At 40.0% G+C, this 18,543-nt stretch overlaps 1 protein-coding gene across 1 annotated transcript in view; it reads left to right on the forward strand.

The window, feature by feature from the left end:
- The window catches only part of PLCH1 (phospholipase C eta 1), an 84,191-nt gene that overhangs the window by 33,427 nt on the left and 32,221 nt on the right, over window positions 1–18,543 (forward strand). The window contains exons 3-6 of the mRNA XM_054205899.1: window positions 5,473–5,619; window positions 6,704–6,947; window positions 9,350–9,479; window positions 12,246–12,416. Coding sequence (XP_054061874.1) covers window positions 5,473–5,619; window positions 6,704–6,947; window positions 9,350–9,479; window positions 12,246–12,416 — 692 coding nt within the window. The remainder of the gene's footprint in view (window positions 1–5,472; window positions 5,620–6,703; window positions 6,948–9,349; window positions 9,480–12,245; window positions 12,417–18,543) is intronic.

An 18,543-nucleotide genomic window follows, 5' to 3' on the forward strand; every position in this document is an offset into this window, starting at 1 on the left:
CTTGTATAACAGCCTCACTTAGAGTTGAGTTTTGGGAATTTTGAGGTTTTGAAATCTGAGAATTTGAGAGAAGTACTATGGTGGCATTTGGGGGTTTAAATAAAGTAAGATAAACCATGCTTCCCATAGTGTAAGAGCAGTTACCTTAAGGTGAAGTATAGGATCCTGTTCTGGTTCTTGGGAACCACAGCACAGTGAATCACAGATGTCTGTAGTCATGTGAGTGGGAACAGCACGTGGTGATAATGGTGGGGAGTCTTTTGTTTCTTTCCTCTCTGAAGAGAGAACAAACAATATACCTGCAAAGTGTATAGTAACACTAAAAATACTTAATGTAGGGGAGACGAGCTGACATTGCAGTTGAAAAAGTAACTTCTGCATTTTATGGGTTTCTTTTATCTCAAGCTTAATGTTGGCTTAATGCAGCTTGCTGCATATAATTTAGAAACACAGTTTATATCCTCTTTCGTAATTATACTTCTCATTGTTTGGTAATGCTCTTTATACATTATTTAATCTTTTTGTTTTGTCAGATGGCTTTAACGTTAAGTCCATAAAAGCAAGACATGAGACCAAACCTTTTTTCTTTTTGTTGCACTTTGAAATATTAACTTCTTAACATATAATAGTATATCAGGGGAAAAAATAAGCAAGAACTGCTTTGGCCAGCAGTAAAAAAATTTTTTTTGATCTTTGATTAAAAAAAAAAACAACCCACAAACAAACCAAAAACTGTCTCACAATTTCAGCGGTGTAGTCTTAATATTCAGTTGTAGGATACTGTTCCTAAAGCTATTAAATATATTCTCATTGTACTATATTTGTTTTGCTAAGGTCTAACTGTATTAATTTACTAAGGGTTTGCTGTGAGCACTTGAGCTGTTTGCATGTAGGAGTTGCATATGCTGCCTCTTGCAAAAAGAGGTTTTACTTGCTGTCACAAAATTGAATTAATAACTCATTGTTTGAAGACCTATGTATGCTGTCTAATGGCTTTCTTGTGCTATCTCACAGAAGTTGATGGAAATGCAAGTGAGAGTGTGCTCGGGATGAGCTTAGTTCCACAGAGGATACAGCAAGACCAAGAGTTCAGGAGCTGGGGTAACCCAGAAAGCCTCAATGCAGTGTTGGCTGTTGCTTGCAGGTGATGGGGCAGCTGGTGCTCACTACATCCCCACCAGCGTCCTTGGGGTGCTGGTGCTGCTCCTGCATGGTGCTTGCCTCTCAGCTCCAGTTGACAAGTGACCAGCATATTTATTTAATCTTGGATGAACATGTGTTATGGAGAGTGGATGTTTGTTTCACTGCTGTGATATGCCCTGTACATCAAAGTGCATTTCTATTTTACTGAAAGTGCTATGAGGAATAATGTTTTAATTCCCTAAGTATTTTCCGTCTATGATCAACTAAAGGGTCTTGCATGCCTTAAAGGCTTTGTGGTAAAGCACAACAGCAGGCAGATAAGTGTGTCATGACTATCACTGTTGAGAATTAAACTGAATTAATTGCAAACTATTGAAAACCAGGGGTCGTACGGGGAGTGTCTGTTAAACCTGTGAACAGAGCCATAACTTTTTGTAACAGATTCTCGCAGGGCACAGTGCTAAGCTATTCCCTGGTTATTAAAGACCTGATTGCACATGGGGATAGATTAGAGCAGAGTTGAATGGAAGGTAGCATTGGCTGATTTGGGGCGGATTAGAGTGCTTTTTCAATGTAAGGCCGCGTATGGTTAGTGGTCAGAGTTCCAGCTTAGTGTTCCCAGGCAGCAGCTTGATTTATTCAGCAGCGAGGAGCAGTGTTGTCAGGTAGAATAAATAGCATCTGCCCAACGTACAGGATTTCCAGTAACGTCTGGACTTACTGGGGGCTTGGATGGCTTTCCTCCTGGCTTCAGAGGTCTACCATGTGCTGGGGAGTGTGGCCACTTCAGAAAAAGTCCAGCTGGCACAGATGGGTTTGTATCCGGTTCACCATTCGATAGAGAAGCAGCTCCTTCTGAAACGGGGATGTGTGTTCTACTAAGAATGGTTATCATTGCCTGCGCTAAAAATTAAAAAATGCTCGTTGAATTCAGATCTGGCTTGCTTTAAATGGTTATTTTGGGAGGAAAAAATAGACTGATATTTCAGTATTATTAAAAGCATTAAACTGCAGGATGTCTGTTAAGATGATTTTAGACTGTCAAGAAAAAGTTTCCGTAAGTTTGGAAATGGAAGTGACTTTGTAGTTTTCAGATTTGAAAGTAAAGCTTTAAATATGCAATGCATAAACATAATATTTTATTTGACTTTCAGTGATTAATTAACATTCTTTGTTCTTGTAACACGTAAACTACACTATATTCTAGTTTAACTTAAATAATTTTCAGACTTTGGGCAAAAAAGGCAGAGTCTTTGTGTTAGAAAAATAACATATAATGGAAACCATGTCTTGCTCTCTCAAAGTTTAATATATGTTTGCATCGAGGGGCTGCTTCATTTACTCAGTATTCATAGTTTATTTAGAGGATTAAATGTTTTTCTGGAACCAGTTTTCCTATTCCTTAGTGAAAGCATCCTTGAATTGCTCTTCTGGAGCTTTATTCTGAATTGCCTCTGTTCAATAACTTCAATTTATTCAGATGCTAATGTGCGGTGTCTCTCTTGTGAATGTCTGGATAGAGATTGAAATTAGCATATTTGGGATAGATTTGAAAAAGACTTTGTTTCTTTGTGTGCTTATATTTTATAAATAGCTTAAAGGAGAGGATGGTGCATTTTGTAAATGGTTTCCAGAGTTGAAATCCAATGGACCTTTGAATGGTATGGCATTTCTATTACCGCAGTCTGTTCTCTAAAGTGGATTCTTTCTGTTATTAACACCTATGCAGTAGGGATGATGCAATGAATTTTCTTACACATTTACTATTCTTATTTAAATGTCTGCATTCTGATGGTATTTTCTTAGAACTGGAAAAGTGCAAGCATAAAGGATCGTGCTTACTTGGGCACTAGACTTATTGTAGATGGCATTGAGAAAGTGAGAGTGTTGAGATATTTGGCAGGAATTGGATTTCTTCCATGCTTCTCTACTTGTGAAAAAAGTGTTTTAAAATCTATTCCATATAACTTTAATTCTGAAGTCTACCTGAAAATGTGTATGTGAAATGCATTTAAAACAATTGCAAACGTGATATAGAAATCTTTAGGCAATTGAAACAATGAAGAAGAAACTGGATCACCTTTTATGATTTCTTTTTTTTTTTTCTTCCCCCAAGGTTTTGTTGGCTGTAATTACTGAGTGTGGCCCACTTTCTGCTTTTCTTATATCAAAGAAACGTAGTTGTCTTCTACCTTTTGCTAGTGGTCCTCAACAACATCATAGTGGAAGCAAGTTTGTTTTTTTCTATGACAGCTGAGCTGATGAAAATAGAAAGACTTATGTGAGAATTAGTTATTTTTGCAAGACTTTTATTAATAACTGATAGGCTTAGGTGCAAAGAAGCAGATTTTCTTTGAGTTAGCTTGTTGCTAAACCTCTTCCTGAGCCAAAACCCTCTTGCAATTGATTGCTCTAATAGTGAAATAAAAATGTGCATGCAGTTTGTGTGCCTGGCTAATGTAGCAGTTCAGATTTGTGTGTCCACACACACTGGTACAACTGTTTCCTATGGGAGAGCCTTATTTCTGTGCTGGAGGACAATTCTTGTTTGTTTGTTAGAATGCAAGGCAAACTTGCTCTAAACTCAGTTCCAAAGTGAAAGGCTCAGTCTCCCAAGAGAAGGGGGTGTATATGTATATATATGTGTGTGTAGTAAGTTTTAGAGACTTATTTTTGCTTCAGTTACTCTTTCTTCTTTAAGGTTCTGAGTTTTCCATCCCTAGTGGTGTAAAGGCTTGTCTTCCTGGTACTTTGTGCATCTTCAAATAGATACAAGTTAAAACTGCCATAGTTAATGTGTGGATACTGTATAACGTCTATTTCTGGCTTGATTTATGTCACTTTTCTGGTTCATCTTAAAGCCCTTCCATACCCACCTATTCATCTGGTATATGTGAAGGCTATATATTTATGGACATATTAACGGATAAATTTATAGCACTCATGCACATCTGTGATGCTTTCAGAAGTTTTGGTTCTGTTCAGCTCAACCTGAGTCCTCACATTCCTCCAAGAAAGACAATAACTCAGCAAAACTACCGCTTTTGATGCGGTTATTTGATGTGGAGTTTGGCTTCCCAACAACAAGGGCTTTGTGCAAGGGAGCTGGGGGAAGTTGTTCCAGCGGTGCCGGCTGTTTGTCCCATGTTTGACTAATGTTTAGGGTGCCACTCTGACCGCATCTGACCCAGAGGCGCTTTGGAAGGAGCAGCTGGCTTGTTCTCCTTCATTGATGGCCTCAGGGTTGTGCGGGTTTGCTGGAAGATGTGTTCTGACCACGCTTCTGCTGTGGAGATGAACTGAGCAGGGCCACCACGACGTGCACTGTGGGGTTTCAGCTGGCGCCAAGTCCCCTGCTGCTTGTGCCACTTGCTGTGGGAGCTAAGGAGGTGTCAGGAGCAGAGAAAATAAATCCTAGCTCTGGCAGAGAAGAGTGGGAGGGTGCATTAGTCTTTGTTGTGATACTGAGAGAAGAGTACTGAAGAGAGAAGTGGTGAAGAGAAGGGCGATAAGAAGAAATAAAGACAGACACAGATAGTATTTGGGAGCCAGCCAGAGTGTAAACAAATCATCTGGGAGATGAACTTGGAGTGATATCAAGTGAGGAGAGGCTGTGAATGGATAAAAACAGGAGAAGGTAATTTAAGAGCATGGATATATACTGAGATCAAGGGGAAATGTTATCTTGATCCTAGTGTTTGGAAAACTGTAGGAGGGAAGATGTGAGATGAAATAGAAGAGATTGGTGTATTTTAGTCAAAGCACAGAGAAACAAAGCCTTATCTTCCCAGATGGGATGGGTGGATAAAAGGAAGTTGTCACAGTGTGTGCTTGAAATTTGGTAGCAGGATTGAGAGGGTGTAAATGTGTGTGGTAGGGAGGAGGGATTGTGTATTTATAATTCTCTTAGCAGTTCTAACAGTGTCAAAAGCACAAGATATAAGCTAAAGGATTACTGAGCCCGAAGGAATGTGGAGTTTGAATCATAATCTCACCATTCAAAATTTGTGGAGTGCTGGGGTTTAAAATTACAGTACTGTGTATAATAATATAAAAATATTTAAATGAGATAAGCATTGAAAAACTATAAAATATTTTCCTTCAACATATGGTAAAGTTTTCTTTGCCTCCTTTGTTGTGAAGTTGTTTTGACAGACAATTTATTTTCATATGTGGAGAAGCTAGTAGTGAAGAAGAAGAAATAGTATGTCTTACACAACAATAACTAGTTTCTGTCATTAAAGGTGCAAGTCAAAAATTTTATAAGCTTGGCAGATGTTGGAAAGCCAGTAAGTGATTTATTTGAATTTATTTTGTTCTGGTTTGCAGTTGAAAGATGCATGAGTGTTATGCAGTCTGGGACTCAAATGGTTAAGCTGAAGAGTGGAACCAAAGGGCTAGTTCGTCTCTTCTACCTGGATGAGCACAGGACCTGCATCCGATGGAGACCATCCAGAAAAAGCGAAAAGGCAAAAAGTAAACTTTGAATATTTCTTTTAATTTCTTGGGTAGTTCAGTATTAGAATGTGAATTACAGAGGGAAAACAGAACAATATTTTTTTGATTGATTAAATAAATGCTTTTTAATGCTTATTTTAAATGTGATGTGATACTTACATGAAGGTTTTCAAGAGTATGCGTAGAGTTTACGCACCTACTAAAAGTTCAGGATTATGCAAGGAAGCAGAGTATAGTTGTCAGTTGTCAACATTTTCCATAGGTTTATGTGAATTATGAGCACACTGACAAGTGACTTGATAACAAAGTGTGCTGAACTCTTTTCAATGTATACATCACAAATTTAAATACAGAACCTAGAAAAGCTTAGAATGAGGTTTCTTAATCTTAACTGTGATAATTTTCTTTAGGCATTATTACATCTTGAATTTATTGTGTAGCGTTATGTCTCATTGATACTGTTCCTGCTGTACTGTTTAAAATTGGAAATTCACATTAGTGATTTATTGAATAAAATAAGGACTAGAAATACACAGAACTGTCACAGAGGCTTGAGATTAAAAACAGGTGGTTGAGAAGGCTACAGATAGTCACAGTTGATGTTTTTGAGCCAGTGTGTGGTGGCTAAGAGCTGCTGCATTGAACAGTAGCTGTTTGGAGCCATGGCATTGGGAGCTGTGTTACCTTAGCGCAGCGATGGGTATCCCTCTCTTCCTGCTATAGAAAGCACGGCTGTGGTGGTAGCAGTCCCTTTGGAGCTATGCAGCATTTCGCTGATTGATGGAAGACATCTGGCATTGGTCTCCTCATGCTCCCCTTTGGGTAACCTACAGTCCTCTGATGTTGCAGGGAGTACTCGGGGAGCTTTGCTGTAACCTGCCTGTACCTGCGCTGGCCTGCCTTCAAGACAGCTGTGCTGTGGACATGGCATGGCCAAAGCAAGGATAAACCTGTAAATCAAAAAGCCATTTTGGATGTAAGATGTAATATTAAAAAACATTTAATGATTTTTAGCCTTAATAATTCATAATTGCTCAAAAGCTGAAAGAAATGGGGTGGATATCCAAGCACATCAATTTTTGGTTTCCCTTTTCCCCCGCAGTTGTTATCGATTCTATTTACAAAGTCACTGAAGGCCGGCAGTCTGAAATCTTCCACCGCCATGCAGAGGGGAACTTTGACCCAAGCTGTTGCTTTACTATTTACCATGGTAACCACATGGAGTCACTGGATCTGATTACATCTAACCCAGAGGAAACTCGCACCTGGATCACAGGACTGAAATATTTGATGGCTGGAATAAGTGATGAGGACTCGCTCGCTAAGCGACAGAGAACGCACGATCAGTATCCTTTTATGAGCCTGAGCTTCAGCTTTTGATTCAGTATTTCTGGCTTGATTGTGAGTGACTTCACCATAGGGTGTCCTTTGACCTCCTGTTAACTGACCAAAAACCTTGCCATTGATTGCAATGGAAACTGCACTTACGGGTTTGACATGGACACTTATTTGTACAATAAAACATCAGACATGCCTTAGGGACTGGATTAAACTCCACTGAAGTCAGGGAATAGTCTTCCATTTTGTTAGTGAAATTCTTATTGAAGGGTCATTTCTAGTTATCTCAATAAGTACCAACCCCAGCATGATTTCAAGATTTTTGTCACCTGTTTGCCCAACTGTACTTTTATTCTTCTGCTGCAAATTGCAAAGTCCATTAGAAGACACTGTGTTCAAGATATTACTAATTGAAAACTTGAATTTGTTAGCCTCTGCACAGGTGAAATCCTAACATTTTTGGGAGTCTTTCAGTAAATTGACTTAGAACTCCTGGCCATCTGTTTCTCTTGACTGGTCTATGTCAGATATCTGTGTGTACTGCTGAGCCTCCATTGATTGTCGGAGCACAAATCTTTAAAGCTCCTTAAATGCTCACTGTAGCCTAGTAACAGAAAGGAACTTTTTGTAAAGATCATGTCCATTGAATATGTTCTTGATGTGCTTTCTTTCACAACTGTGCTGACTAGTGTATTAAAATACAAAGAACACTCTTCCCCCAAACAAAAAAACCCAAAACAACCAAACAGACAAAATTCAAACCCAACTTGATTAAAATTGTAACCTGTCTCTTCTGCCTTGTGGAAAGTTACAGTGGTCACTTGTAAATACTCCTTCTGGAGAATGTACACAGTTTAGGTATTTTCAATTTATGTTTTCAGTGTTTAATTCTGATACAAGACGGGCACAGATCCACTTGGGGGATATATTGCATGCTCTGATGGACACATACTCAGCTGACTATATTTATCCATGACTTTTCTGAGCTGCACATATCTGCTGTATGTTCTCTACTAGTGAAATATCACTTCAAGTCTTGTTTGTGTTATCAAATGTGGCAGCTGGGAGACTGCAGAAAGAAATGACCCTGTACCAGTTCCAGCTAGTGTAAGAACTTAGAAAAGCTGCAAAGGGATATATGTGCAAAGAGGGGGTAAAAGTTACTCGTTAGGAAGTGGAGAGGTTCAAGCAGAATGGAGAAGTGGAAGAAGATATGAGAGAAAGCCCAGCAATGTTTGAAAACTTAGAGTATGTTCTTGGAGGAGAAGCTAGTAGCCGAAATGAGAGTACAAAGGGGCTGGTACTGTGAACCTAGCTGTAAATAATTGTCATAAACCGGTACCAGTTTTAAGCATTTGAACAAAACTGGAGCAAAGGGGCGGGGCAGGGGGGGGGAGAGAGGAGGAAAGGGTTCGGTGTCACCTCAAACCCATGTAAACCTGCAGAACATCCCAAAAAATGTTATGTTAGAGATGAGCCATATGCTGTGTGAAGAATTGCCTCTTGTTTTCTGAATTTGACAGCTGCTAGCTCTATTTGATGCCATTTTGCCCTTATGAGGGGGGAAACAGGAAATGTTTGAATACTATCCATTTTCTCTGTGCAACTTATGATTCTGTGGAGTTGTTGCTGCCCTGTGGAACATGTGGCACAGGGTGAGGGCAGATATACCAGAGAGAAAATGGTGGACAAAGAAGTTGTCCAGAGATAGAAGAGTTACAAATATACAGATGAAAGAACTGTGTGACAGTCTTGGAGGAGAGCTCATGGAAAAATGAGTGGTTAATTTTTATTGAGGTTCTTATGGAAACCACAGGCTGGTAGTAATGTACTTGGGCTGATTTCACAGTCTTCCTTATTCCATCCTCTTGCACTAGATTAATGTCATCCCTGGTACAGATGGCTATTGATCTTGATTCCTTTGGGTGGTGTCACAAAACCGGTAGCCCTCAGATATAACTTTATGGAGGTCAACAGTCTTAGTTGCACCAGATAGGAGGTACAATAGCAAATTGTACCAGAAGGTGTATGGTAGCAAAAATGCTTTGGTTTTGCATCAGCATGGGGAGAACCGTGTAGATAACACCAGATCTTTGCCAGCGATGACTTTATTTCACAGTGTATCCCAATAATTCTAATGCAGGCTATGGGAAGTCTTAATTAAAATGTTTTGTCCAGATGTGCTGATTTGAAAAGACATGTTTGTGAAGCTGGATCGAATAATGTTCAGTTCTTCTCCCTGGAAGATGTTAAGGTCCTCTGCTAAGGACGATTATCCTCCTGCCCAGAAGAACTGGGGCAGGGTGGTCTTCTCCTGAGTTCGAGTCTTGTCCCTTACCTGCCCAACTGCTCTGCCTCTCTCCTCCATGAGGAAATTGTCCTCTTGTACCTTTCCTTGACATGTTTGTAGCTGGGTTAAACAGACCTTTGAAGAGGCTGACAAGAATGGGGATGGTCTGCTGAATATTGAAGAGATCCACCAGCTGATGCATAAACTAAATGTTAACCTGCCCCGCAGGAAGGTCCGGCAGATGTTTCAGGTTGGTGGCCTCTAACACACAGCATTATTGTAGTAAGATGGTGCCAGTTACTGTCTATTTCTGGACGGATCCAGAATAGAGTCTGCAAATCGGGACTTAAAACTCTGTCTTTTCCAACACCTCACGGACTTTTTCCAAGTCTTACTCTTTGTAGACAAAGATGCATCAGAACATTGTTTTAACAGCATGAACCATGTAGAAGACAACTTATTAATATTACTTTTTTAGATGCATTATTGTTTTCATCTCTATGAACTGAATTGTTCTATGCTGGCATTGATGGACAATGAAGTTACTCTGTTTCTACTGAAATCTTTATGTAATTTCCTTTATGTAAAATTACTTAATAGAAACTAGCTTTATGAAAGTAATTAGTTTTTTTAACAACTTCCTCTTACTTAGCCAAAATCAATTTTTTACTTCTGTTGTCTGAAAACAGTTACCATTTGCCACCAGCCCTAGTGTTTACTGTAGGAAAGGAAAGATAAGCCAAGTATATGATGGAGAGCAAAATAAAATGTTTTTAACCCTTCAAAAACAGTACCAGCCAAAATCTAGTTTGCTATAAAACAGGGGGAAGTTGAAGAATCTTCTGTGGTCAAAAGTGCTTTTTTTGGTCTGGCGTAAAATCTGCATTAGAGGTACACGTGCGGGGTATAAGTTACTCCCCAAAGACTTGAGAAGTGTGGAAACTGGTGGGGTTGTGTTGCGGAGGTGAATTCAGGTTGTACTTGTTTCCACAATTATTCCCACAAATTAAAAATGTAATTTAAGATATATAGTAGATATAACATGATTCAAAATCCCATATGACACCAGATAGCTAGGAATTATTTTTTTAGCTTAATTGCTATGATCTGAGTTTATGCTTCAGATGACAGTAGCACTAACAAGGCGTAAGGAAATGCAGCTCCCTGGGATCCTTGGGTTTTGCTGACTGCTGCAGGAGAGGCAGAAAGTTGTGAAGCCATCTACCAAGAGGAAAAAAAAGAAGTACTTCACTCTGCTTTTTTAAACTGTCTAGGAATGAAGTGGGGCACTCTCGCAACCACTAGCCTTTGTGCAATGAGAGGCAACTTTTGGTTAAAAATAAGCTGCTTTACTTATTTTTATTTTGCTGCAGTTGCAGCCGGCCTATACCTGAGTTAATATCCTAGACCTCACAGGCATGGCTGAAGTTATTAAGGTTGAATATAAAAGGACTGTTGAAGGTTTGTATACTGTTAGTCATTCAGGGCTCAATCCTAAAGGCCTTACCCCACAAGCAATGCTTTGTGCCAGCAGTCCTATGGACTTCCAGGACTTACTGCAGGATAAAGGGAATGGCAAAGTAACTCTGTGACAAATCCTCACCCCTACACCTGGCTACTCTGCACTGTTCTTGCACTTGATCTGCTGAGGTGGTTCTGTTTGTGTGGCTTGGCGCAAACAGCCCCTGTGCCCAGGGGAGCTGTGGCTCCCTCGGGGTGGCCAGGCTTATGAAGCAGTCCAGGTCCTGTGTCTGGAAATGGAGTACAGGGCTGCCACTTCAGTTGTGTGTACGTACTAGGAGTCACTGGTGTAAAGATTGATTCCTGTTCTAAGAGGTGCTTTAAAGTTAAATGAGGTGGGTTATGTGAAGGGAAAGTAAAACTGGATCCTTGGAAAGCAAAGCAGGCCAGAGATGTGTTCATTGCATCCGCTATTAGACAAGCTCCTCTTCTATAGAAGTGAGGCTGGGCACCAACTGGAAGAGCTTTTTTGAGAAGAATAAAGTGAGAAGCAAGATGAGTATATCCTCCCTCTGTATTTGGTGTACCAGTGTAGAGACAAGCCAACAGTTTCAAAGCCAAGGACTCTGCATATGAGATGTTCTGACCTGAACAGAAGGAAGCACAATTTTTAACAGAAGGTGACATGGGAAAGGCCAAGGGGGTTTATAACTACAGAGAAAAAACATTATGTACAGTTATGAACAAAGGAGTTTATTAATGGGAACAGCAGCACATTTATTGCGCTTTTTCCTCATTGTCTGCTTGCAGCCTCAAACTTAGAAAGAGCCGTACCTTCCCTGAAGTTCATTTTTCATGGAGACCTACATAGTGTTTGACAGCAGTTCTCCAGAATATATTCTTTGTTTTGAAAATCCAAAGCAATCCTCTTAGGCAGATGTTCATAGTAAAAAGCTTGCATTAACGTGGGTTAAGTACTGTTTTCTTCTCATCCTACCTCTGAGGATAAACAAAAGCTGCCATCAAGACTGAGGCTAATGGGCATATATTTTGGTGTGGAGTCTTTATTGCTGCTGCAGACTTATCACCCCTACAGAGAGCTGACAGAGGGCTGAGAGTGTTGCAGTTTGAGTTAATGTAAATTCAAGACTGTGATATTGTCCTGAATGCTTTAAAATGTCAGACTCTGTTAGAGGGAGCTGCGGGTTCCTTGCTATGTTTTAATCCAGGATAACTGGAGAGCATACAGGAGAGTAACAGGGATCAGAATAAAGCCCAGGGTGAGCCTCTTTACATGGGAAACAAATTCAAAACTAAAGATAGAATTGAGACTTTCATATGGAACCTGTGGCTTTAGTGTAGTATTTTCATCAAAAAACCCCAATAGATGGTATCGTAATTTTGCAGTTATTTTAGCCTACTAGGATTTGAGTCTGAACAGAATCTTGCAGACTAGAATTTATTAAATTTCTGTTTCTGTATTTAAATTCCGTTCTGCTTTGTTCTCTGAATTCACCTGTGTTTCACATGCTTACCTGAGTTTCTTTATCTCTAGGAAGCAGACACAGATGAGAACCAAGGAACCCTAAATTTTGAAGAATTTTCGGTATTTTACAAGATGATGTCCTTACGTCGAGATCTCTACTTATTGCTCTTAAGCTACAGTGACAAGAAGGATCACCTCACTGTTGAAGAACTTGCTCAGTTTCTAAAGGTAGAACAAAAGGTATGGGAATACTATGTACCTATATATATACGCATATAAATGCATTCAAGTATATGGAAATAATTTTATGGAAAAAGTTCAGCATGGGGCAGGGGGGTGTCCTGGTTTCAGATGGAAAAGAGTTAATTTGCTTTCTAGTGGTTGCTGTGAAGGGAAAGTCAATTGTTTTAGTTGTAAGCGATGTTTACACTACTCAAGGATTATTTTTTTTTTCAGCTTCCCATAGAAGCAGAGACAGAATGATGGAATGGCCAATGAAGTATTCCATACCATAGCATCATACTCAGTATATAAATGGGGGTTAGCTGGGGGATGGGAATCTGGGATTACTGCTCTGGATGGTGCCAATTCACTGGCCGGTTAGTGACCTGTGATGATGTTGTTATTTCTTTCCTCTTCTATTATTGTTTCTATTAATCTGCCTTTATCTCAACCCACAGTTTTTTTTCATCCCTTATCCCTTTTTTTCTTTTCTTTCCCACTGCCCCCACCCTTCTGGGGAGGGTGGAAAGGCGGGGGTTGAGCAAGTGGCTGCATGGTTCTAGTTGCTCACTGGGGTTAAACCACAAGAGGGAGAATGTAACAAAAAAGAAGTCTAAATGCCTTATTGTTTTTAAAATGCTTCTAGAAAGAGTTTGAATTTTTTCAGACTTTGGTAGAGGAAAGGCAATATGGTTAACGTTTGTTTGTTCGTTTATAATGGCATTCAGGTAACATTCACACTTCTTAGTTACAGCTGATTATCTTGTGTCTTAGCAGGGTTGCTTTCTCTTGCGTAGCTTGTCTGGATTCTTTATTGGTGCTGTGGGGCGATGTTTATATTTCCAGGAGATGCCTTTCATGAGTCTTTGCAGATATACTCCAAATTAGGATCATACCTGATAAGTTTTAAAGCCAGAAACATGTAACAATGGAAGAGCAAACTATTTCTGATTATCTGCAAATGGTTTGCCTGTGCATGGCTTAAGGCAGTAGCCTGTTAAAATGGGTCTTTGTGTTTGCATATCCTTTCCTATAAGGGAAGTTGAATCCTGCAATACTGTTTTATATCCCAGGAGTTCCCAAGTATCAGTAGTAGCAATAATTGTAAGGTCTACTGCTTTTATTACTAAGACAGCAGGTTAAATATTGACACAGAACAACCTCTTAAATTTGGACTAAATCTTTATTAAAATTTTAAGGGAAGATTACACTTTTGTGATGTAATACAGAGATGGGTATCGCATCAACCTGTCCGAGGGAGAGATGTCCAGGATTCCCTTTTTTTCCCTTCTGCCTTCTTTACCAATTTTTCTTCAGCAAAGTCTGTTTTCCAGGCATTCCTCACAGATATGTGGGACTTGCACAAAGAAAATTTCACATCTGGAGTTTGCACTTCTATCTGCAGCTCCTCAGTAAGAAGGAAGAGAGAAAGGTGAGGTTCAGGGAACCACAGGAACAGACACACTGGTAAGGAATTTAAGAAAAAATAAAAATGGAAAGAAGCATAAGTAACTTAATGAGCAAAGTTGGGTCAAGATCAGAGATTTTCCCCCAATATGCTTATGAACAAACTCGCTGAACAAAAAAATCTCTAGCTATTCCTATATATGTTGCTTTGTTGGAGATTTTCATTCCCATCTTGAAAGAGATAAAATTACTGCAAAAATTGTCTGTAGAAGCTATGGAGAGAACTTGTACACTGGATAGCGAGGAGCACAGAAGGAACCTTGTGATCTCTAGGACTCTTGTCTGCTGCTGGCAATTGATCCTGGATTCTTTGCTCACCCTGTGTGTCCTTGCGGAGTATTGTTCCAAAACAACCTCCCAAAAATAAATGCTAACGTCCAAACCTACTTGAGCTTCCTGGGTATTGATGCTGCGTTTTGCCTGCAATTATTGGATAATCTCCTGTGCCATTCTGAGATCCTGCCTGTGATGATTGCTTTTTTCCGAGTTATCCCTCGCATAAAATATCAACAGTTTGTGCTGTTTTGTTGCTGAGTTTTCCCCTGTTGGCCATTGTGGCAATTCCCCGGCATGTATGACTCCCCGGTTCTTCCTTCCTTCCCCCTTGAAACATGGAGCACTATCATGTCACTGATCTCGCTGTGATAGCCTCACCATCCAGATTCTTGCAAGCAATCCAGTCCTTGCAATTCTGCTAATTACAGCTTTAAAACACAAAATGTCTTTTATCTTTTCCCTTTATGCTAGTGCTCTAAGTCTTCTGAGCTCACTGCTTTTTCCTTTGTTTCCTTTTTAATCACTGCCTTCTACTTCGGTGCTCTTCAGTGGAGCACTCTCGACAGCAGCAGTAGCAAGGTTGACACTGAGGAGAAAGCAAAGAAATGCTCCAGGGAGGACCTGTTCATGGAGATGCTGAAGTGCCCAGGAACAACTGAAGAGCAGTGGTATGAGAAGGGCACTTGGGGACCTGGAGCAGGAAGAAAAACATGCAAAAGAGGCAGAAGAGCTGTTTTCGTGGGTGCACAAGGACATTATAAAATTACTGATGCAGCAAAAAAACCCGTTGACTGTCACGTCTGGCACACTGCATCCTCTCCTTTGTCTACACTATCCAAAACACAGACAGGGCTATTGGCTATAAATGCTCTGCTTAACATTATTCCAAAAACAAACAATAAAAAGAGTAAAAGCATGATCTGTAGATTATCCTCTCAGCAGCGTAGTTTAGAAGCACCTCACACTTTCTTTGCCTCTTTCCTCTGGTCTTCTCACTTCCCAGTATTAGTAGTGTTAGAGCAGATTTACCCTTTAATGTTTTCAGAACAGAGACATGATAACAATGTCCTTGGGTAAGGCAAGATTGCCTTCAAAAGCTGTTAATGGTTCAAGTCATAATGCAGCTCTCAAGTGCCTTCAACCAAACAGCATTTTGCTTTTGTTTGTCTGGCTGCTTGGAAATCTGTGGACAGTCTGTCCAACTCCATCTGCTACTCTTTTGGCAAAACTCTTAGAATATTCTACAGCTTGAAGATAGAGCAAAAGGGGTTTGGGTTTTTTGTTAATTTGCTAAGCTGGCTTCCTTTTCTTTTTTATAGGAGAGCTCCCTGTTTCCTTCATCCCAGAGCTTGTGAAACAGATTATTTCCATGTAGGTGCAGTTAAACTCAGTTCATTGCTGTTGAAATTGCAATTATATGGCTTCAAATGTCAGAACAGCAGAAAATAGGCTGGTTTCCTGTAATGACTTCTGGTCGTGCAGTCCCCTTAGCACAAGTGGCTGTGAGGGAGGAACATCCCTGGATGTCCAGTCACACCTGCATGCCTGAGTGTTGTCCCTTTGGGAGTGCCCTCTCCTAATAAACCAGTATCAATGTCTGAGTTGGTCCTCTCCAGAAACCGATCTCCTGCTAAATGGCAGATTACTTCCACAGCAGGATCTCCAGGCTTTTTTGGATGACAGATCTTGTCTCATATTTGTCTTTGAGTAGTGAGGCTTGGGTGGAATAGGCTCTACAAACGTCATCTTCCCTGTTAAGGAGCAGCTTTGTGGTTGCTTGCCATTCTGGACCTCCTTTGTAGAGTGAATGGCCTCATTCTGCCCTGGCCTTGGGAGCCCTGTAGCGATGCTGCCATGTGTTTGTGGGTCAGCCAGCCTGTGGCTGTTTTCTGATTGCTGTCTGTCCTTCCCTTCTCCTTTCTGCTGTATCCACATTGCATCAAGTGCTTTAATTTCAGTCATAGGATAACTGTCTCTTTAACACAGTTACAAGGCTGCTTTGGTGTCACAAACCTGAAATGTTTAGTTTTGGTTTTCTGAGGGTGAGGTTTCCCGAGTGCCTGCTTGCCACCTGCTGCCTTACCATGGATCAGTTACTTTGCAATACAGTTTTCATCTGTCCTGAGAAAAAGGACAGCCTGCTGTGATCGTGCCTTCAGCAGGGTTCTCTGTGTGCTCTGGGAAAGTGCTGCATATTGTATGGTGTGCCCTGTCATACTCCCAAGTGACAGGGACCAGGTGGAAATGTTAATATTATGCTATAGTATTGGTACCAAACCAGTATCTTCTAAAAGGTCTGCTTCCGTATGCAGCCCAAATGAAACTGGGGGCAAAATTAATGCCCCTGTTCATTTTAATTGAACTGAAAAGGAAGAAATTTTATAACAATTACACCTTTGGAACATGCATATATAATTATGTAAAGCTCTTCCTTAATTACTCGATATGGAGTACTGCATTTTGAGTTAAGCCTGTTTGAAAGAGTAAGTTTACTCTTATTACTTGTCTACACCCATTATACAGTGTCACAGGAGTAACTAGTGATGCAGTGAATAGTGAAAATGTGACAGAAAGTGGTAAGTGGGGATTTAGTACACTTTTAGAAAAGGAATGTTTTGAAACAACTATACCTGCTCTCTTGGAAGAAATTTTAAAGGAATGTAATGAGATAGTATATGCCAGGGAACGTTGGTATCTGTTAGGCTATGATCTGAAAGTGTGTGCTGAAAGATAACAGGAGCTAACATCCCAAAAGGAATGAGAAATTATAAGAATATCAATGTTGGTACATGGACTTTGAAAAGAGGAGAGACTGTGGAGCTTGATAATATCAGACAAGGAAGACAATACCACATCATCATGCCTGGTCAATCCTTGCTGCTTTCTGCAAAGAACCCTTATTGTGGCAACAGAAAGTCTCAACTGGAAAGCAAGCTGATGCCTTCATCCCTCGCTCATGCTTACACAAGAGGATAATCAGTATAACTGATTTATGCAATGACTCGATATGTCATGACACTTTACATTGACATCTTGCACTGAAATTGGAAGAATGTTTTTGCTTTGATTATCTATGTTTTGATTTTTCTTACAGAATGATTAACTGTGAACATCTTAAGTCTAAACCATCAAAGTGCTGTTGACACACTGGTGGGCTGGCATCCTGCTTAGGAACACCTGTCATTAGCATTGCACTTCTTTTCTAACTTCTCCTTCATGTTTGTTTTTTTCCTAACTTCACTTCTACTTTACATTCCTTTCTCTTATTTCCTTTCCCATGAGAATGGGAAATGAGAACAATTCCCATTCTTAGCTCATGGGCATTTACAGAGGAGGGTTCTCCTATTACCTGACACAGCAGTGTGCTGCAGCTTCAGATGACCTTAGATTTCTGGCAATAGATTTGTCTGACCTGCTTCCAAGGATACAGGTGAAATCAAAAGGGATTTCTCCCTTCTTTGTCCAAACAACTCTTCACCGAAGATTAGGGCTAATGTTGCCTGTTTTGTAGGATCTTATTTCAGGAAAATTATTTGCTAGTTCGTTTACTTAAAAACCAAGATCTTATCAGTCATTCAAAGGCTGATAATCTTTAAAAGAACATATCTGCCTCAAAGTTAAAGCTTTTAACCCAGAATACAGAAAGTAACCCTCTATCTAAGAGATTCTGGAAGCTCCTCCACTATTGCCCATCTTTAGTAATCCAGGTATCTGAATATTCAGCCATCAACAATGTTCATTACTATTTGATATTATTTCTAGTGGAATACTTTAAGATTTAATGAAAACAAATTTAAATTAGTAGCCGAAATAGTCATGTCTCTTAAGCTACAGTTAAAAAGCATAAATCGGTGGACTTTTCCCTAACAGATGCAGCTTTGGAGTAGATTAGACTTTTTGTTCCTAGAGCATGCAAGTACTCTGCCACTCAGCCATCAAGGAGCCATGTGGCATAATGAAAAAGTTAATTCTAGCCAGCTTGTGGTGAAGAAGGGCCTGCTATGAATAGTGTTTGCAATCAAACAGCAAGATCTACTTGAGCTAGGATAATCAGTTATTTTCTCTACTGAATTGTTCTCATTCCTATTATCCTGTGTAATTCCTGCAGGCGTCTCATATTGTTGGCTTAGCTAGGAGATATAAATAAAATGTATGGAGAAGGAAACAGTCTGAGCCATGATTTCCCTATGTAAGAGAAAAAACAGAGGGAAGGGTGAAGGGGAGAAAGGCTGCAAACTGTCTCCAAGTTTTTCAGCTTAAGTCACCATATGAGTTGAGCTGCTTACTTGCTTGCCTTCTGTTATTGTACTTCTAATGTTCACATGTCTGTTTTTTCCCCTCTGGTAGTTTTTCATACTTAGGCTGTAGCCATTTAGGTGTTACAAGATATGGTCAGTCATGA

Source organism: Rissa tridactyla, chromosome 6, assembly GCF_028500815.1.
Source record: "Rissa tridactyla isolate bRisTri1 chromosome 6, bRisTri1.patW.cur.20221130, whole genome shotgun sequence".
In the NCBI taxonomy this organism is placed as follows: domain Eukaryota; kingdom Metazoa; phylum Chordata; class Aves; order Charadriiformes; family Laridae; genus Rissa; species Rissa tridactyla.